This window comes from Ziziphus jujuba, chromosome 10 (assembly GCF_031755915.1).
Source record: "Ziziphus jujuba cultivar Dongzao chromosome 10, ASM3175591v1".
Lineage (NCBI taxonomy): Eukaryota > Viridiplantae > Streptophyta > Magnoliopsida > Rosales > Rhamnaceae > Ziziphus > Ziziphus jujuba.
This window is the reverse complement of record NC_083388.1, coordinates 9,169,149-9,190,312: the sequence shown is the minus strand read 5'-3', so window position 1 is coordinate 9,190,312 and position 21,164 is coordinate 9,169,149. Positions and strand designations below refer to the sequence as shown.

Here is a 21,164-nt window from a genome sequence, read left to right as displayed (position 1 = left end):
GGATACTCCATGTGGGCGGGGCGATAAGAGAGAGAGAGAGAAGCGTGTGGATTGAAGAAAACTTGGAAAAATGGGGACAATTAAATGTGCTACCACCAAATATTTAGTTATTGTAGCCATCCATTTCAATCATTATCTTTGACCTTCCACATCATGTATTATTATTATTATTTTTTTTTCATATAAACACATTCTGATTTGTCAAATTTTGAGGCCTACGTTCCATCTATCAATATGACCAGGACAAAAAATAAGTAAATAAAAAAAGAAGAAGATAGTTTGATTTGCTCCACCGTCAGCTCTTGTAATTTGAAATATGTCTGTTTGTATTTTCAGAAGATAAGATTATAACAGCAAAAAATGAGTGAGATTGGGGTTTCTCTCATTAGTTTCAAAGGTGAAGCTAGGGTAGCTAAGCAAAAATGACCAAATTATGCAGTTTGTTGTGTTGTTGGGTTGCAAAAGCATTAGCAGAGACAGTGTTACTGACTTTATGCAGCAAAATCTTATTTATACATACTTTTGGTGCAGTTGGATAGAGATCGACTGGCCTTTAATCCCCTCTTTGACTATAGATACCCCAAAAATAACTACTAAGCTATATATAAAAGCTTTTTTTTTCTTTTTTTCTTTTTTTTGGGAAAATTGGGAAATTTTACATTCAAAGTATTTTTCTTTTTCAAAGTTGATAGGTCTAAATCTAATACAGTACTAAAGCAAATGTGAAAACTTTAGCTGAAGTGTAGAAATTGATTAGTAGTATTATATATAATGAAGTGTGAAATTGCTGTAATCCATTTGTGGGCAGCTGTAAAAGGTAAATAAATGTATGGGCAACAACCACCACAATGTACACACTTTGGGGCATTAACGTGGAGACATCTTTTTAACCTGCCCACATCACATGCATACCCAACTTTTTTTGGTAAATACATGCATAACCAACTTATGTGTGAACGAAATAAATTAGGAATATATATCACCATCTCATCACCATAAAGATTACAATTCTCCTAGAAACTATTAGGTAGACTTTATAACATGGATGCATGATAGTAGTGATTTAAAATTAAAAACTTAATTGAAAATATGGCAACTCTTTGTAATTACCATGTTATTATATGGCTTTTTATTATAAACAGGAAATAATATATGTTCAAAATATCAAATCTATATTTATATATACATAGATAATCCTCATATGGTATGCATACACATGTAATTGGATGCTCACTTTTCTATATATATATATATATATATATATATAATTTTATTACAATATATATCAGTCCCGCATCATAAAAGGAGCATAATCAATTTTTTGTAGACGATAAACTTATTTTAGCGACAATAGAATTGTCTCTTGTTTTGTACCATCTTTCTTCGTAAATCCGAATCAAATTTGTGTATATATATATATATATATATATATATATATAAACCTTTTGGGTTTACTTTTCTTCCAAAAAATAGTCGCACCATTCACACGGTAGTTAAGTTTTGAAGGCGTCACATTCATTTTTAAAACCATACATATTAAATAACCAAATAATTCTCAAAATAATATAATAATAATAATAATAACCCTTTCACATTATTATTATTACTGAATACCCTTTTGCAGGATGACATTGCTTTTTGATAAATAAAGAAAAAATAAAAAGAAAGAAAAAAGAATTCTTCATTCCACATTGTGGGGTTGAATGTGATATCAACTTCAACTATTAAAGTTCAAAGCAGTTGACAGTTGAAGCTTAAGCCATCAAAAAAGAAACTTCAAGCTTTCACCTTTCTGCTTTTGATGAGGGAGAGAATTATTTATTATTATTATATGGATGTGCAAATTCTTTTTTTTTGTTTTTTTCCCATATTACACCTATCTCGAAAATTAACATATTTCTTAAAAAAATATATATTATTTTTTTAATATTCTAAAAAAAAGTATTCATCTAAAAAATAATAAATATTTTTTCCTAATAAAATTACTAGTTACATATTACCCAAAAACATAAAAATTGAGTAGATTTTGCACAATGTTTCAAGAGAAATTACTCAATGAATTTGATCCACTGTATTATTATTATTATTTTTTTTTTCAAGAAACATATAAAATCTATATACATACATACATAATTGTGAGTAGTGTCTATGGTAGACTGATCGAGGCTAGAATCAAAGCAAACGCTAAATTGTATTAGTATATTATGCTTTTGGGGTGATTAAAATAATATAGTAATAATGCTAATCAAAGGTACGTGATCATAAAATGTATTAAGCCCCGCATGCAATGTATATATGATAATCACAAAAACCTTGTTTCTGGTCTTTATCATACCGTTGGTTGCAAGTAGGGACCATGTTTTCCCAAATTATGCAGCCTATTCTCATGAGATATGTGCATGCCTACACAAAAATTAAATTGTTCTCCATCAACTTTACGCAATCTCCTTCAAACAAGCTTCAAAGAAAATGCCTTCTAGTTTCTCAAGCAAGCAATTTAGCATCGAACATATTCATATCTAAAGCCTTAAACAACTTCCTTTTTCCTTCTTCTGCTACCCAATCTATCTAACTATTCTAGTCCTAAATTAAAATGACCTTTTTTTTTTTCTTTTTTCTTTCTTTCTTTTGCTTTACAAGACTCCAAAAAGTACTTAATACCCCTTCTTTGCAATTTTAATTCCTTGCACTCCATAAAATATTCCTTCATTAATGAAAAGCTTCCCTGGAAGAGCAACTACCACAACGACCCACTTAACTACCCTTTGTTAATTACCAAAATGGGCAGAGGGTTCTAACTCTAAAAGCAAAATATAGGACTTGGAGCTTGTTGTGAAAAAATGACAATTTATGGGGAGGACTAATAATGAGAGAGTGACCTTCGGTCTGAAATTCTTAAAGCATGAAAAAAAACACAAGCCCTGGATTAATGGACCAAAAGCATATATATCCTTATTTATACCTTCAACTACAGACAGCTCTCCTGCAGGTTTTTATTTTTCCTATGGCCTTGAAGAAATTCTTTTCCTCACCAACCTTCTGTGTTGGCAATAATATTTACCCCATTAACTTTTCTCATTTACCCTTTTCTTATAATTATATATATATATATATATATATGCTGGCAATGGTTTGTTTATTACAATTTTTTTCTTTTTAACATTAAGGGTAAGGCAATAGAAAATGGTTTTCTGACCTCGTGTGTTTTTTTTTTTTTTTTTTTTGGGGGGCTTTTGAAAGAGAATATTTAATAAGTATCTAAATAAAGGATAACAGATTTTTCAATAACAGAAGCCAAAATTAGGTTGTTGTTGCCATTTATCTAAAAATTACCCTGTATCCATTGGGTTTAGAGAGAAAGAAATATAATATATTATATATATGTATAATACTACGGGTAACTACTTTTTTGTCACACGTGTTGATCATATATAGGATTATAAACAGTTATCGATTGCATTATTTATATATAATTATCACAATATGAGTTCCTGAAAGTAATCCCAAATTCAAATCTCGGCATCACCAATATAAAAGAAATAAAATAAAATAAAATATTAAAAAAAAAGAAAAGAAATATGTATAAATTAATTGAAGGTATATCTGTATGTATTTAAAGCTCCCATGACCATAATGCCTTTCCATTATAGTTGTAGTTCTCCATTACTAATATTTTTCTAAAAGGACTTACAGCAGACCATAAAGCAGAAACAAAAAATTGGCCATAGTCAATGTCATGTTACTTAATTAGAATAAAGAGTAATTTCTACATTTATTCTTTTCAGGCCAATACTTCGCCTGGCTTACAGTCCTTTAACCCAAGATATCTGTTGCTTGTCTAACCTGGATTTTCTTATGGTGATCACTATTACCCCTTCTGTTTTCTGAATCTATATCTGTCTATTTTCACTTTTTCTTGCTAAGCAAACACCCTAATGGTCAAAGCAAATTAAATGTTGTTATCTTATGGGAATTTAATAGACAAAAATAAAAAAAAAGGTGATGCCTTTGATGGAGGTGGAGTCTTAGGCATTAATTTGTACCAACTGACATGGAAAAACCAAATCCCTAAAAAAAAAAAAAAAAAAAAAAAAAAAAAAGAATTTATCAAACAAAGTCGAGGGGTAACAGGATTTCCAAACTGCAATGGATGGTATGAAAGTAAATGAAAATTAAGCACCATATTAATGAAGCGACCTTCATTTTCATAAGCAGGCTTGTAGTTGTTACTTGTTAGAACACTAGTAGGTGAGATGTTTAATCAGAATAGAAAATAAGCCGAAACCCAGCTAGCATACGGTTGTAATACAAATTAACCAGTTTTAGGCATGCACCTACATGACACATTAAGGAAGTCATCCATCCTAATCAACTTTCTATTTTTTTTTTCTTTTTTTTTTTTTTGACCTGGAAGACTTGAAATCAAAATTATTGCCTATGAAAATATTGGTTTTATCACTGCACTCTTTTGTACTTGGGATCAATATTGCTCATGAAAACAATAACTTTGCCACTGAAGCATCTGTGTAGGACAAGACTCACCCCTTTAAAATGTAACACGTGATAATAACAAATTACTTTGAAATATGAGCGTATGGTGGATTGGAATAACTCAACTATTGTTTTGAGTTTTAATTTAGCAAATTCAAAATGAATTAAGAAATTATTTAACTTAGTTTGTCATGGTTTGGAAGAAGAGACCGGACAAATGAAACTGGGCATCTGTATCTGCCACATGGGCTTATTGGGTCAGTTCCATCCGTATTCCGTCCCAGTTGGCATTATTATTATTCACAAAATGTTTTATATATATATATATATATATATATATATATGAGTCCATATATGATCCAGATGATCCGGCATGAATATTGACGACGGTTTCTGAAAAAAAACCGTCGTCAATATTCAATACTCAATACTCAATAATATTGACTACGGTTTTTTCTTAGAAATTATCATCAACACTTACGGTCTGCATGCTGCACCGTATGATTTTTCTCTCTCTATATATATATACATATTGACACTATATATATATATATATATATAAACACACAACTTCCCCAAGGTTCATTTTCAGTTCAAAGTTGAGGCAGCGAAAGTGTTGCAAAAAATTAGAATCATAATGATGATAACACCAATAAAGATGATATTTTACCCAAAAAAACAAATAATAATGATGATAACTATTTGTTTATGGATACAGAAAAAAAATGTTGTCTACCTAGCTATATCAATCTGACGAATCATGTACACAGAGACCCAGTGGCTGGGTGCAAAGCAAACCTGTTTCTATGAACTCCCCTAATGTGTGCATTTTTGTGTGTGCAAGTATATATCAATTGCAAAGATCAGAGCATAACCTCTCAATCTCATACTGGGAAGGGTTACCATTTGGCAATTGATAAATCCCACTTTTCCCATTGCTTTGGCAAGTTAAGTTCAGCTGATTCCCAAATTGGGTCATCTGCAAAACCCATTGCTCGATTGGTTAGTAATATATATATATATATATAGATCTATATATATAAGAAAATAAAACACATATAAAACCGTGAAAAACACTGTACATTGACAATTTATTTTCAAACAATATCTCATTACTTCTTTTTCAACATCAGACTAGCACGTTTCAAAAATATGTCCCGACTTTACTTTGTTCTACCCTTTCTTTTCAAAATATTTATGGTGAAAAATAATTTCCAGTGATTTCATCAAGCATGAAACAAGCATAACCCGAATGATGAACTGGAAAACAAGTATAGTAAAAATAAATCAGTGGAAACATCACAAAAACAAGTTGATTACCTCGCAAAAAACTCGTTGAGACTTGCAATCCCATTTTGAGGTAGGAACGCAGCTAAGATAATGACACCAGGAACAGTGTTCGTTCAAATCAACCCCTCGAAGGAGCATAATCAGGCCAAGTACAAATCTGTTAAAATAATTACAGACTCCCTTTCAGAAAACTCACACATATACCAATGCCAGACACTTATGAGGTTAACAATGGCAATTTGCATTGTTAGTATGATGGTAAACTCAACAAAATAAAACGGAATTTATCAATCAACCATTCAAGCTCCCACATACAAAACTAGGCCATGTCTACTATGGTCTCAATCAAGCAAGGCCAAGTTTCCCACATACGGAAAACTTTCTATTATGCTCCTATTTTTCATCCCATTCAACTATGTTATGCACAGACAGAAACAAGTACCTCATTTTAATCAATATAGTCAAGGTATTTGAACAATTTGCAATTACCAAAAGGATTTAAGGAACTTACCCAACAATCAACAGTACCAGAGAGATAATACACAATGCATATTGATAGCTTTTGTGCTTAGAAACTGAAGCGGCGTTATGCCCTGGAGAAGAACCTTTTTGGCTAATCCATTTAAATTGGGGTCGGATCAAAAACACAAATCCAAGAAGAAACCCAGAGACAAATCCTCCAATGTGAGCAAAGTTGTCAACATGTGGAAGGATTCCAACCGCTAAATTTACTACAACAATGAAAATTAAAGTAGCCAGTGCTAACACCTGCAAAAAGTCTGTAATCTTATGATGTTGAACATATAGCAATATAAATCATGAAGAAGTTCTATTTTACCTTATTTTCATATATGGTCCAATTTGTAATGAGCTCTGAAAGCATCGCCCCTAACAGACCAAAAAGTGCACCTGAGGCACCAACGGAAATGCCACTTTGAAAAAAAAGAGCTGAAAGCAAGCTCCCGCCAAAACCAGATATGACATAAAGCAATCCAATTCTAACTGCAGAAGAATAAGGTCAGTGGAAAGTAAGGTAAAGAAAACTCCAAAAACACAAAATTAGACAGAATTTAATTAAATGAATTAAACACTTCAACATGAAAAAGGGAAGACCATTTTCTTTTTCAACAGTTATCTTCCCAAAAAGAGTAGTTTCATTTTTAAACTTCTTGCATCTTGGTTTGATTTCAAATACTTGTAGCACTAATCTGAAAGAGACGATGAGCATCCAATTTTCAAATCAGTGAGGGTTCACAACAAAGACATCTGAGTGCTTAATAAAATGTGTTTTTTAGGTCATAAATGAAATACTGCAAACCAAAGTTTCAATACCTTGAAAAGGCAGCCACCATGGAATACTTTTCCCCAGCCCTACCATGGATTAACTACCGCTACTATCTATGTTTATGTTCGCATTTTTATCTTATCAAGAAAACCAAAGAATCCTTATTCATGCAAGTTATAAAGGAAATAAATTAATATTACTTTTTGATCATACTCATATTTCAATTCACTTAGCTATTTCATAAAAATTCCTATCATTGTAATTGCATATATCCAAAATGTAAATTTAATAACCTAAAAACACTTTGCTGCAGAAATGTTATCCCAAAAGCAATCACATTACCACTTCTGTTCCCTCTCTTACACTAATGTCTTCAACTTATAATAATTTTCAAGCAAACCTGTTAGAATCCATATACATGAGAGTAGGATTACTTGTTGACTGATGACTGTAGGACTACAATTCAATAAAGCCAGGCCCAGGCACAGAAGTCCTATCATGCAATTATGGAATGAAGATTAATCTCGAGATAGCCAAACAGCCAAAAAATAATCACTATTTAAAATTTTCTAGTAAGTTTTCATTTCCAACTTGTGCTTTTACTGCCATTCGAATAGACCATTTTGCTTTACATTCAATCTTGTATTTGCATATATGACTATAATATCCAACATATTCATCATCTTCAAGGCTTTTCCAAAATCCAAAGTTTCATCATAACTTTTCAGAAAGGAGGGAATGAAGAAATGTCTGATCTGATCAGGGCTAGGCAATTATGCAAGTAAAATTTCACGTCTTTGTTTGACAAGTGGACTTCAACTTCATAAGGCACATGCAGATGCAAGTATTCCCATTATTCACCAAACATTTTTAACGACAAAGAGACTGATACATATACATTCATGATGGCACATGAAGATGAGAGAGTAGATGCATACCAAACCCAAATTCTTGCTCAAGTCGAATCCCAATGAAGACAAGACTCAACATGTTGGCAAGTACATGGAAAACTCCAGCATGTAACCATATACAAGAGATCAGGCGCCATGACTGGTGTTTATTGACCACTTTATGCACATCTAGACCACCCATCTTCTCCAACCTGAAGAATAAAAACGCAATGACAAAACTTTAGATACTTTTACCTTCTTTTACAAATATTTCTACGATCTACTAACAGAGCCGTTGCTTAAACCCAACAAAATATAGATCCACCTGAAATGCCTACAAGCAGCATAGATTTTGGTATGCAGGTCAAAATGTGCCAATGATCAGTCCAAGAGATAAAATGAACACCCAAAGTTAATTTCTCTCTGCATATGGACCATATAAATTTCAAAATTTAGATTTTTCGTTCCAAAACAAAGAAAGAATCATTTCCTCCTAAACATGCGTTTCAGTCTTCCACTACTGGAACTACAGGCACCTAATGTCCAAACAAAACCGGGTTGACTAATACAATATACAGGCAAAGTAAAAATTGGCTTCATGAAGCTTTTATTATGCTCCGATTGCTCAGAATTCAGGCACCATTAAAACGTGGATTTCTTATTTTTCACCAGAACAACTTTACCCACCATGCCTCTTCTAGTTTCAAAGCTAAAATATAGATATACAGAGCTAGAATACCACCAGCATTGCACATACAATACAACAAAGTTAGGAATGAATTGAAAATAGCAAATTTCCAAATACCAAATTAGATCAGAAAGCGAATAAATTATAAACTATAATAAGTGACAGGATCTTATAAATTCTGAATAAATTCTCCAGAGAAATATAAACACAATCTTAGCTTTTCCACGAAGAAACAAGTCATTGGCAAACTATACAAGGATAAGAACCGCTAGAACTTACGGCCCTGTTTCTGAATCTCATCGCTAAGAAGTGTTTCAAATCCCCACGTTAAACCAATAAATCAGAAAGGGTAAAAAAAAAAATAATAATAATAAATAAATAAATAAATAAACACTTCTTATGTCAAATCATCCAAACAACCCATTTCTCAGTAAAATCTAAAGAGCCTTACGTAGTTGCAGAAGGCCCAAGAAGGGGATTTTCTTTGAGCGGCTGAAAAGAGAGACGACCCAAAAACCGAGCCACGCAAGAGGCAGAGTTCTTCGGACAATCATTGACGAACATTGTGACCACAAACACCACAATGTTGGCCACCACAAACAACGGAACCAACCATGGAAACCACCTATTGAAAGGAGTATACTCTCTGGAAGTGCCGGTGGTACGCAACGACGCCGTCGAAGGCTGAACCACCGGTTGAATCGCGTTGTCGGCGAGCCGTGGATGGACCTTAATCTCTATGTTGTTGGCCGGCCGTGATGGGTTTCCCTCCATTTCCCTTTTTTTTTTTTTTTTTTTTTTTTTTGGGGGGGGGGGGGGGGGGTGGGAATCTTGAATCAGTTGGTCAATACCCAGATGCCCAAGTTTGGATTTTGATTGTGTTCTTCGTGCATATTAGACTTCCAAGGCTTCGTAGAAGCTAAATTGTGGAAAAAATATGCAGAAGGAAGTGAAAAAAATCAAAGGCGTTTTCTGTGTTTTTTTCTTGGTTTTGGAGGGGAACAGCCTGTTTTGCCAAAATCTTGGAGATTAATAAATGCTTTTTGAGGAAAAAAACATAGAAGATAAAATATTAAATATTAGATATGCTTGTCTTCTTTATATGGTTCCGTTGTTTCCCGTGCAAATCAAAGAAAACAAATTTTGTTTTCCTTTTATGTTTTTTCAAAACAAAATTTGGTTTTGCTGGCCTTTCGTTTTCTGGAAACTGTTTTATGTTTCGAGTTCGGTTATATAGTAGTCTCTTTCTGATTTGGCACGGACTCTCATTTTCTTTCGGACAATTATCCGTCTTCCTGCAGTCTAATACTATTTCTTTTTTGCCTTTTTGCCATAAAAATATAATATATAAATATATATATATATATATATATTACCTTTAAAAAAAAAAATCCAAAAAGGGGCTTTTTTTTTCTTTTTTGGTGGATAAAAAAACCCAAGACTTGTTCACATCTTATTGGTTTTTTTATGTTTAATTAAATAAAATCATAGAAAAAAATTAATAAAGCATAAATATTAATATAAAGAATAAAAAAATACAGTCTACAAGGTTCATTTTCTTTTTAAATTTTTTTTCCCCACCAAAATCCAAACTCTGCATATGAAATTGAAAAGATTTATGTGGAGATTTTATGATATTAGATTAAGTTGAACAAAATTAGAATGAGGAAATATAGATGGATTCCATATGAATATAAATTTATAATCCTATATTTTTGTACAATATGAAGCAAGATATAATTGATTGAATCTAGAAAACTTTGAGCTTGAAACTACTAAATTTTCATGTGTGATTGCTTTGTAATGCTAGTGGAAGTTGTGAAGTTAGGTATGGGATATACCTTTCCTTAAACGAAAATTAAACATTACAAGAAGATGCTTATAGTGTATAATATTTAATTTTCTCCAGATAAAGAATATTTCGTAATTGCAAAAAATAAAACAAAGTAAAAAAGGAAAAACTATTGCTTAGTCTCTTCCAAAACTAAAAGACCTAAAGCTTTCTAATTTTGTATCAAAGATAGTTAATTTCAATATAAACACCAAAGTGTGTGAACTCAAATTTGTGTATATTAGTGACAGAATGGAGGCTGAATCTTTGTAAACATAAACCCCTTTGTTTATAACCTTTTGTACATGAGGGTGATTAAACTAATCTCTATCAACCAGTTTGTGAATGATATTTTTCACATTAATTTGTAACTTTTTTTTATTTTGGTGGATTTTCTTTTGCATGCTTATATGTTGCTTAAGTAAATAATAAATAGAAAGAAAATATATATAATAAAAAAATAATTATGAAGAAGAATAGAATATGTTACTTTACATCTACGTACCTAAAGAAAATGCAATGATGCGTGCTTGCAAGATCTAGTTTGGACAATTTACGCAATGCAAAGTTCCTAAAAACCTTCCTTTGAATTGAAATCTTTACTTTTGGTTAGTAAACTCACTCGGTCAAGCAACTTGGCATTTGACATTTGTCAAGCAATTGTATGCTTTCGTATCCAGTTTAAATTATTGGAGTAATCAAGGTCTTCAAGTACAAATCAATCCAACATTGTTAATCACGAATTATGAGCAACAAGAACTTCAAGGCCATAAATCGATTTTTTTAATGTTATTCAATATAAAACATTATTTATCTCATGAAATTGAACCTTAGAAAAGTAATACTCACCCACAACTTTCCAAAACCAATTTTAAAAAATAAATAAATAAATAAATAGTGCTGCAGCTTTAACCAACACTTTGACTAGGATTGAAGCAGGCCTATTAGGTTCAACTTGAACATGCATCAAATATTATGAGCACGTTTGGTGAAAGAACTTGATTGATTTTTTATGGTATAATTTTGAAAAGAAGGTAAAACCTTATGGTAGCAGCAGGTTTGGTAGGACACAACCAAATTATGCATCCCCCATGTCCCAACCACTTCAAGGGATCTCAAATTATATACAACTTATCCATGTATCCTAATTAATCAAAAAAGGTCCAAAACTCTAGTTTGACATTATTATATTAGTCTTTTCAGTTCTAAAGATATCAAAACCTTTATCAAGATAATGTGGTTACATAATATTCCCATAGGACAAGGAAGGATCAACCGCAAGCTTCAATCAATGAGATGCCTGTAAATGTGAATTGCGTGAAAGTAGATACTCCAAATTCAGGAGTGCAAGAGTTTTATAAAATAAGAGTTTTATAAAATATAATTCTATTGGTGGAAAAAATAATATAATCTAAATATCAAAAATTAAAATTTTAAAAAGATAAATATAATTAAATATAAACTAATAACAAAACATATTGATATATTGATAGCTTTGGTGATACTTCTAATATTGTTTTAATTTTTTATAATCATTGGTACAATAATTAGAAAAAGCATTACCCAAGTTACGACTAGGATAACATTAATTTATATCGATCCACCGAATCATATCATATCAGAAAAATTCTAAGTTATTTTTGCTTTTTAAACCCACATACATATTCAATGTTATATAAAGTATAGTTTGTACGTAATGTCATTTAAATAACATTTATATATACCCATCTAATTTTGAACTAGGTGTGATTTTGTGCACCATCCATACAAAATTCAACCATTTAAACCCACAACACGTATACGATACTACATAAAGTTTTAGTTTGTAAGTAGGGGCGTAGTCAAAATTTGTAAATAATGGGGCAAGTGCTGAGACAAAATGAAACGAATTATATATATATAAAATTTAGTTTTTACCAATATATATAATATTGAATAATCATTGAATTTTGAGAAAAATCAAATAAGAGAGTGAAAATTGCTTAATAAATGTTAAATTTAATAGGAAGAGATTATTTTCTTAATAAACGCTAAAACTTAGGTTATATTTAATTGACAAAATTATTATTTTTAAAAAAGAATTAATAATTCTTAAAAATAGAAAGGTGAGAATAAATATTTCTATTCTTTAGTTTCGTAAACAACGAAATGACTTAGTTCCAAGCGTGGGTTCGAGAAACAGTGCAAAAAAAAAGTACAAAGCAAGGAATTTGTCCCCACCAGGCCCATTGCCTAATGTGAGACTTATAAATATACTCAGTATATATTCATTTAAATAATTAATATATATACTGGTTTTTTTTTTTTTTGTTTTTTTGGGTGAATATAATGATTTGATTTTTAAAGCATTAGAACTAGGTATGATTTCGTGCGTCATCCATACTGCATTAAAACTAGCTAGTTAAATTTTCAACTTTATGAGTATATCCTATATCATTTTACAAAACGATTTTTCATTTTATAAGTTAGAAAATGATTAAAAATGCATTTCAAAGTTTTATTTGAAATTTAAAATTTGAAAAATGTTGAAAACATTCTTTAAAATATAGATAAACTGAAATGTTCAAAAGACATTTTACATAAATTTGAAAAAGTTTTGGAAACAAATATGTAAAAGGATATATATAATATTTACTATTTAAAATATAAAAATATTTGTTTTATATATATATATGTACACCATATTTAACACGTATTATACACAAATATGGATAATAATTATCATTTTTAAAAATAATTTTTTTTTACCAAATAGATATATATCATATTTATATTTACCAAATATAATTTTATTATTTTCATTCTTTTAAAACATTTTTTTCAATTTACTATTTTCATTTTAGAATATTGAATATAAAAATTGTTTAAACAAGTCCTAAACGAAACACATGAACTGAGTTATGAGAAGTAATTGAAATAAACTATATATATATATATATATAGTTTAAATTAGGGTTTTTTTCCACCATATCCAAAATAGTGTTAGGGTAAATTAAAAACATTACTTTATCATTTACTTTGATCAAAATTTGAATTTTGGATATGAAAATTTATTTTTAATGATTTTACTATTGGTTTAAACTGGGAAAATTACTTAAATATTATAAAAATTGTTACAGTGTAAGGAAACAAGTAATCGTATGTATTTTTTAATAGTATGATCATGTCTTATTTTATAAAAATACGAAAAAGTATGAAAAAAATTTAAGAATCTTAGTCATTCAAAAGAGGTGACACGATAAATATAAATATTAACTCTAGAAAATTTGTGGTGGCAAATACTTGAGGTGCCACTTGTCATTTCATACTGCCTTAGAATTCATTACCACTTGTAAAAATATTACTGGCAATGTGAGTGTTGATGTGGCGGCTGGTTAAGTCCTATTGACTTCTATTGAATCCTCTCTTATTGTTATTATTATTTTTGTCATCTATTAAATCTTTTTTTTTTTTTTCGGAAATAAGACATATGAAATATGTAGTCCCTCGTTGAATGATGTGGCAGCAAAATCGGAGCTGTGCTGTCGTATTTGATTTGGCTCTAACAAATGGAGAAATGCCACCACATTAGTGGTCATAATTTTGAAATTTCTTTGTTTTATAATTGTCTTTTCGACAATACCTTGTATTGAAAGTCTTCAAAAATAATAATAATAAAAATAAAAATAAAAGAGAGAGAATACTCAGCAGAAAAAAAGAAAAAAGAAAAAAAAAGGGCAATACAACCCGAAATTTCCTTTTTATTTTCATACGAACGAATATTATTCAAAATCTACGAAACTCATCGTTGGCCGTTGGATAGACAAAATCCATCCAAGATCTTTGACAAAAAACAGAGGAATCTCTTTGATGAAACCGAAAGGTCAAAATAAAAAAAATAAAAAAAGAAAAAAAAGAAAGAGAGAAACGATGCTCATGCAGGAATGCAACGTAAGCATAAGGTGTCGCTCTCCTCCCCTCTTTCAACACATTTGGGCGACTGAATATCGTTTCGGCAAACTGATTTGATTAAACCAATCGCAAACCCAACTAAGACAGACAAATTTAGAATGTTCAAAAACCTACGACATTTCAACGTTCTATGGACCAAAACCTTTCCCATTTCCCTTCTTTCTTTCTTTCTTTCAAACCCCAATCCCACTCTTTTTCCTTTCCAACAAAATTCCAATCCCTTAAACCCACCTCAATTCCCACCTTCTTCACCTTTTTACCTCTTTCTTTCGACTCTTTTCACCTCCATTTTTGTTTTTCCTGACATGGGTTTTCCATATCTTTTCCTGTTATCTGCTTCCTGATTATTTATTTATTTATTTTTTTGGGAGGGGGATTTTTTGATTGAATATTGATTTTCCGGAAACTCTAAAAACGTGTAGCATAGAAGGGTTATATATAATATACATGAAGGCTTTTGAATATAATATGGAGAGGCAGATAATCGGAAAGAGCCGCAAAAAGTTATGGTTCATTGTCTCTGCCTCCTTTCTTTTCTGGTTCTTATTTCTTTACTTTTATTCGGAATTTACTGTTGGTAAAAAGCCTAGCACGTTGTTGGGCAATGATTTTGCCAATTCTGAGAATGACCGAGAGTCTAATTCTGCCCATGTGCCTGAAAGCTCCTATGAGCTTGTTACCCAATTGCCTGATATGGGTATTCAAATGAATGAAGAAACAGGGGATGTCAGGAATGATGTTGGAAAAACTGGGCCTAATAGTAATAGAACAAGAAATTTGGAAAGTGCCAAAAACATTTTCCATGCTGAAGATGATGGGTTTGAATCTGTTGACCAAATGGTTGTTTCTGTCAAAGAATTGGATCCTGATGATCAAACACACCCAAGAGACAACGAAGGTCAGTTTGTCAATGAATTAGTTTCTGGTAGCTCAGAGAATAGAGAAGAATCAGAGAATGAAGTTGCTCCAAAGGTTGATGGAGATAAAAGAAACCCAGATCTTCCAAAGCAATCTAGTACAGAGAATCAAAGGGGTTTTGATGAATCTGATATAGACTCTTGTTTGGGTAGATATATCTATGTTCAAGATCTCCCTAGGAGATTCAACGAAGATTTGCTGAAGAATTGTCGTTCCCTTAGCAATTGGACTGACATGTGTGAGTTCACATCGAATTTGGGACTTGGTCCTCATCTTCCAAATTTTGTGAAGGTTTATTCAAAGACAGGTTGGTTTGGTACGAATCAGTTCTTATTGGAAGTCATATTCCACAACAGAATGAAGCAGTACGGGTGCTTGACAAAAGACCCATCAATGGCTTCAGCAATTTTTGTGCCATATTATGCTGGTCTTGATGTTGCTAGGTACCTCTGGGGTTCAAACATAACCATGAGAGATTCTGGCCCTCTCCAACTTGTAAAGTGGCTCAGAGGTAAGCCTGAGTGGAAAAAAATGTGGGGTAGAGATCATTTTCTTGTTGCTGGAAGGATTACTTGGGACTTTAGGAGGCTAACAGATGGGGAATTTGATTGGGGTAGCAAGCTTATGCTTTTGCCTGAATCCAAGAATATGACCATATTGACTATTGAATCAAGTCCTTGGCACAACAATGACTTTGCAATACCATATCCTACATACTTTCATCCTTCAAGGGACATTGAGGTGTTTCAATGGCAGAACAGAATGAGGAGACAGAAAAGGAGATTCTTATTTTCCTTTGCTGGTGCACCAAGGCCTAATCTTCAAGATTCTATTCGGAACGAGATCATTGAGCAGTGCCGGGCTTCAAGGAGGAAATGCAAACTGCTTGAATGTGTTAAAGGTTCAAACAAGTGCTATAAGCCAGTTTTTGTGATGAAAATGTTTCAGAGTTCTGTGTTCTGCTTGCAGCCTCCAGGGGATTCATATACAAGGCGATCGGCTTTTGATTCGATCCTGGCAGGGTGTATTCCGGTTTTCTTTCATCCGGGTTCAGCATATGTTCAATATATATGGCATTTGCCAAAAGACCATAACAAATATTCTGTGTTGATACCTGATTTTGATATAAAGAAGAAGAATGTCAGCATCGAGCGGATTTTGCACAAATTTCCAAGACAGAAAATTCGTGCAATGAGAGAAGAAGTTATAAGACTGATCCCGAAACTGATATACGCAAATCCAAGTTCCAGATTGCAGAACCTTGATGATGCATTTGATATAGCAATTAAGGGAGTTATTGAAAGAGTGAGCACAATAGAGAGGGAGATGAGAGAGGGAAAAAATTCTAGTTTTGATTATTTAGAAGAGCTTACTTGGAAATACAATTTGTTAGGGACAGTAGAGGGAGAGCATGAATGGGATCGTTTCTTTGCAAGATCATAGAATGTAAATATCCTTGTTAAAATAAAATTTTGAAGAGAGTATAGCAGAGGAGAAAAATATGAAATCAAAGGGCTCAAATTTACAGGTTTTTTCTTATAGCTGTTTGCAGGTACAACTAGTAATTGTTATTATGCAGAAATGTTATTGCACTAGTAGTTAATTTTCGTGTTTCAACATATATTTCTTGAGTTATTCACCAAACCAATCTCCCAACTTTTTCTTCTTAATTGCTTGGTATTTGTACAACTACATGGTTCTTCTACACCATTGCCACTATCATATAATATAAGGCTATAAATGTGTAAACAGTCACCGCTTTATAATTACAGTGAATTTGTTAATCAATAAAGTTGTGATTTCATTAGACATTAACAAACAAAAAGTTAGCGGACTTCTTCCAATTGAAGGATGGACCATCTAAAATTCATGTCAAAGCCTTGTTCCTGTCTTCTTGTTGTAGGAAATTGGAATAGAGAGATATGAGCATATCCTAAATGGTGTTTATTGGACGAGGCCAGTTAAAGTTTTCTATTTTTTTTTTTTTAAATTTTATTTTGATTCATGTTTTCTCAGAAACCTATAAGATCACCGTCGTCATTTTGAAATCATATAGATCATGTGGAAGTAGAGCATAAAGAATTTCTAGTATATATATTAGCAGATGTTGAAATTTTTATGATTTTATTTTAAAGCTGAACTCTCTTTTAGGCCCCATACTTTGGTTAACAGGAAGCATTTACAAGAAAGTAATAGAATCTATTTGGGAAAAGAAAAAATGTTATAAAATAGTAAATTAAAAAATGAAATATTGAGCGTTTGTAGTCCAACGGTTAGGATAATTGCCTTCCAAGCAATAGACCCGGGTTCGACTCCCGGCAAACGCATTTTTAAATTTTGTAAAAATATTGCTTTCACCAAAGCAAACCACAGGTCCACAGCCAATCACGAAGGCAGAAATATCAGACTCAGCATGCCAAACAGATATTTTAGGCGCCAAAAAAACGACGACGACCTCAAGGGGCAACATCGTCAACTCACACCTCTATATGCCAATCAAGGTCCCCAAATTCCGTGGCTCAGAAAAACCCGTGCATTAATCCCTCACACACCCTCAAATCTCAACCGCGTGTTTGGCTCGCTCCATTATACGCCACACTGACACACACTGCCTTTCTTCTCCTTCTCACCTTCACGCTCCAATGGCCGTTACCAAAAGCTCCTGCTTCTCGGGAACCGTGGTTCCTGAACTTTCCAGACCCATCGGAGCTAGAGCTCCATTCTCAGTTCGAATCTCCGCCAAAGGCAACGACTTTCCCATCTGCAATGACCTCGTTCAGGGTCCTTCTTGCATCTTTGTGGGTCCCATCGAGACCGCCAGTAAAGAAACCCTTGAAGCCCTCTATCGTCAAGTCAGTTCCACGTCCGCTATGTTTCAATATTTGCTAATTGTGCAGTTTTGAGTAATTGATTTGATCTAATGGATGTTGAATATGTAGGCACGGGATGCGTATTACAGTGGAGAGCCTTTGATAGTCGACGACATGTTTGATAGAGTGGAGGTGTTTTTTAGATTTTTTTTTTTTTTAAATTTTATTAAACCCACTTCTTGATTTTTTTTAGTTTTAATTGAATCTACCTTGCTGTTTTATGCTGTTTTACTGACTCAAAAATTAAATCTTTACTTTCAAAACAGTTGAAGCTACGGTGGTACGGTTCGAAATGCGTTGTGAAATATCCTCGTTGCAGTCTTAGAAAACATTCAACGTATGCGGATGCTGAGGTAATTATCTTTATTTAGAATTTGGAAGCATCAACTTTAGCCTCTGCTTGGTTTAATTAAAAAAAGGGAAAGAAAATTGGTTTTTTTTTTTTTTTTTTTTAATGTTGGGTTGTGATTCATCTGGTGCTCGGATACTGGATTTGGAACTTGGGTTTTGATTGATTAGCTTGAAGATATATATTATGGGTTCTGGGTTCTTGGTATGGTGTTTAGATGCATGTTATATGTGGTGAGTGAAGTTAGGAGCAATGGTTTTTACTCGACTTGAATAGCGAGTGACTTGGTTGTAGGGCAGGAAGATATATCACAGGCTTTCGCATTAGCGAGCATATGGGTTCTCTTTCTCGCCGTTGGCTGTACAGCGTGTCTTGTGCCCATGTTCTACACTGTTGGCCTTGCTTATCAAGATGCATTCCCTTCAGGGCTTTCTTATGCCAACCAAGCACCTGCCTTAGGATTTCTAGCCACCATAAATGGCATTTTGTTTATGGTAGTTGGTTCTCTTGTTGGCTACCCAATTGCATCGTCTTCTGGTAAGTTAAAACATATCCATTGCGCCTTTCTGAACTTTAATCATTCTATGAAATCTTACAGTTTGTTTGGTCATGTATTCTTTTGAAAAACAAATTTTGTTTTGAAATCAGAAAACAAAACGTTAGGTAAATGTGCATGTACATTTTGATACATTTATATTATAAAGAAATGATTTGAAAGCAAAATTGCTAATCTAAGTGGAAACATAAGTAAAATACAGTTAAATTTTCTCTTTAGAGCTGTTATGTATGTGTTGTATGTGTGTCAAATTTTATATTTGAGAATCATACGAGTGACTGGAAGATTTTATATTTCGAAGTTATAGTTATTGCTTCATATACATCCATTTACTCAAGTACCTGTTTTTACAGTAAAAGTTCTTCATGGTCTTTGGAGGAATGATTTGGTGGCATTAAAGGGTGCATGTCCAAACTGTGGAGAGGAGGTTAGTCAATCGTCAGGTTTTTATTAGTCTTAAAGGAACATGTGGAAGTAGAAGCTTCTGATTTCTTATGATTTCATTGTCATTGATTCCAGTAGCATATTCTTGCAGGTATTTGCATTTGTGAATTCAGATGGTTCATCCAACTCCCCCCATAGAACAGATTGTCATGTATGCGAAAGTTTATTAGAATTCCGCACCAAGTTTGAGGTAATCATTTTTTCTTTTATTTCTAACACAGTCACATCAGAAATTCATGTATCAGCTTATTTGCCTTTAATTAAGTGAAGAATAGGAATAATTATGACAGTATGAAGATGGTCATCTGTTTGTTCAGTTCGAGAGTCACCATTGTAGTAGGGATCTATGTGGAACATGCTTCTTTATTTTGTGTTCCTTGAGTGGTAATTGAAGGTTTTGAAAATTATTTCTCCTACTTCCTGGCTAGAAACTGGATCTGCTTCAATTGAAGCTGTACACCTAGTGGAGATGATGTGCTTTTTCATTTTTCAATTTCCTTGAGCTAGGCACATTGCACACTAGTTTTGTTATTACATCTTACATCTTGGTTCTGCATAGATGGTGCTCTGAGGTTCCATGGTAAATGGCCTTATTAGTTCTAGAAGCAATATACGGGAGGCTTGAATGTGAGGCTAGCTGTTTGATTACTGTGAAGGAAATAGGAGAAAGGGAAGTCTACAAAATAAAACCTTTCGAGTGTTCTGCATAACATGAGGTTTATACTTGTTTTGCAGAAATCCGTTTCAAGTCCAGGTAGGAGGTGGGTTTACGGCCGAGTTTATCTCGTTTCACGAAGAGGTAGAAGGCAAAGATGGTATTAATAGCGTTTCCAACTATATGCATCATTGCTGAGCTAGATGTACAGCGTGGCACGATTCTTTTTTATGTTCCCCTTTTTTCTTTTGGGAAGCTGAAGTGTATAATACTACAGAATAATTTTGTTCAGTCCATGGGCAGCTTTTTGTTTTGTATTATTAGTTTGTTGCTAATTCAAACAGGAAAATAATTATCATTTGTATGCCAGGGCTGTAATTATACCAAATCAAATTGCTGACCACAAGCCTTGTAATATTCATAGTTACTAATTACCATTGATAATCATTGGTTATTTAGCAGCAGATTTTTCACAATTACTAAAAACATTTTGATAGTTATACACCAAGTTGAGTCGCAGAAAGTGGAAGCGTGGTTTTGTTTTTTTTTTTGTTTTTTTTTTTTTCTTTTTTTTGACTCACATTAGCGGATATTGGTTGGAACCATACATTAAAAAATCACTATACTCATAAATATTGTTGACCTACCAAACAAATTTAAAAGAAAACACCGTATCCGAAAAATGCTATTGTATAACAGTTCTCCGCACGTCATCTACTTGCTTGTTTATCCCATCCACGCAATACGAAAGGTCATTATAGACGATTTTTCTCATGGAAAATAATCATTATATGGCTCTAGTTTTTTGTTGTCATCCACCAAGATCTATTCGCAAGTTGCAAGTCATATTCATGAATAAAAACAACTTATTTCTACAAAATTCACTCTTTTCGTTAGGACTTTTCAAACCATAATTTTGATCATTTAGTTTTCGTCCTCAAAAATT

At 32.6% G+C, this 21,164-nt stretch overlaps 3 protein-coding genes and 1 non-coding gene across 5 annotated transcripts; 3 read left to right on the top strand and 1 right to left on the bottom strand.

Annotated features, from left to right (window-relative positions):
• Positions 1–5,105: 5,105 nt before the first annotated feature.
• Positions 5,106–9,864, bottom strand: LOC107411006 (RHOMBOID-like protein 1). 2 transcript variants are annotated; one of them, XM_025070472.3, is made up of 7 exons: positions 9,096–9,864; positions 8,005–8,168; positions 7,467–7,559; positions 6,620–6,783; positions 6,293–6,549; positions 5,812–5,938; positions 5,106–5,470 (listed from the first exon to the last, which is right to left on the bottom strand). In XM_025070472.3, the coding sequence occupies exons 1-7, from the start codon at positions 9,416–9,418 to the stop codon at positions 5,342–5,344; spliced, it is 1,257 nt and encodes a 418-aa protein (XP_024926240.2). In that variant the 5' UTR covers positions 9,419–9,864; the 3' UTR covers positions 5,106–5,341. The 2 variants fall into 2 exon arrangements, with proteins under 2 accessions (XP_024926240.2, XP_015873996.2); XM_016018510.4 differs by lacking the exon at positions 7,467–7,559 and having other exon boundaries at positions 9,096–9,861.
• A 4,636-nt stretch (positions 9,865–14,500) lies between these two features.
• LOC107410998 (probable xyloglucan galactosyltransferase GT14) lies at positions 14,501–17,049 on the top strand. The gene has a single exon (XM_016018505.4). The coding sequence runs from the start codon at positions 14,874–14,876 to the stop codon at positions 16,785–16,787; it is 1,914 nt and encodes a 637-aa protein (XP_015873991.3). The 5' UTR covers positions 14,501–14,873; the 3' UTR covers positions 16,788–17,049.
• A 550-nt stretch (positions 17,050–17,599) lies between these two features.
• TRNAG-UCC (transfer RNA glycine (anticodon UCC)) lies at positions 17,600–17,671 on the top strand. Its single transcript has one exon. It is a non-coding gene; the product is annotated as a tRNA-Gly (tRNA).
• A 204-nt stretch (positions 17,672–17,875) lies between these two features.
• LOC107411026 (PGR5-like protein 1A, chloroplastic) lies at positions 17,876–20,679 on the top strand. Its single transcript, XM_016018533.4, has 7 exons — positions 17,876–18,196; positions 18,284–18,346; positions 18,481–18,567; positions 18,863–19,100; positions 19,473–19,546; positions 19,655–19,753; positions 20,299–20,679. The coding sequence occupies exons 1-7, from the start codon at positions 17,987–17,989 to the stop codon at positions 20,383–20,385; spliced, it is 858 nt and encodes a 285-aa protein (XP_015874019.2). The 5' UTR covers positions 17,876–17,986; the 3' UTR covers positions 20,386–20,679.
• Positions 20,680–21,164: the final 485 nt, after the last annotated feature.

Coding starts and splice junctions, on each gene's coding strand:
- LOC107411006 (XM_025070472.3), bottom strand. CDS start 9,418: ATGGAGGGAAACCCATCACGGCCGGCCAACAACATAGAGATTAAGGTC. Junction 7,560..8,004: donor TGAGCAAGAATTTGGGTTTG/GTATGCATCTAC, acceptor ATTGCATGATAG/GACTTCTGTGCCTGGGCCTG. Junction 5,471..5,811: donor CTCAACGAGTTTTTTGCGAG/GTAATCAACTTG, acceptor TGGGTTTTGCAG/ATGACCCAATTTGGGAATCA.
- LOC107410998 (XM_016018505.4), top strand. CDS start 14,874: ATGAAGGCTTTTGAATATAATATGGAGAGGCAGATAATCGGAAAGAGC.
- LOC107411026 (XM_016018533.4), top strand. CDS start 17,987: ATGGCCGTTACCAAAAGCTCCTGCTTCTCGGGAACCGTGGTTCCTGAA. Junction 19,101..19,472: donor CCCAATTGCATCGTCTTCTG/GTAAGTTAAAAC, acceptor CTGTTTTTACAG/TAAAAGTTCTTCATGGTCTT. Junction 19,547..19,654: donor GTCCAAACTGTGGAGAGGAG/GTTAGTCAATCG, acceptor ATATTCTTGCAG/GTATTTGCATTTGTGAATTC.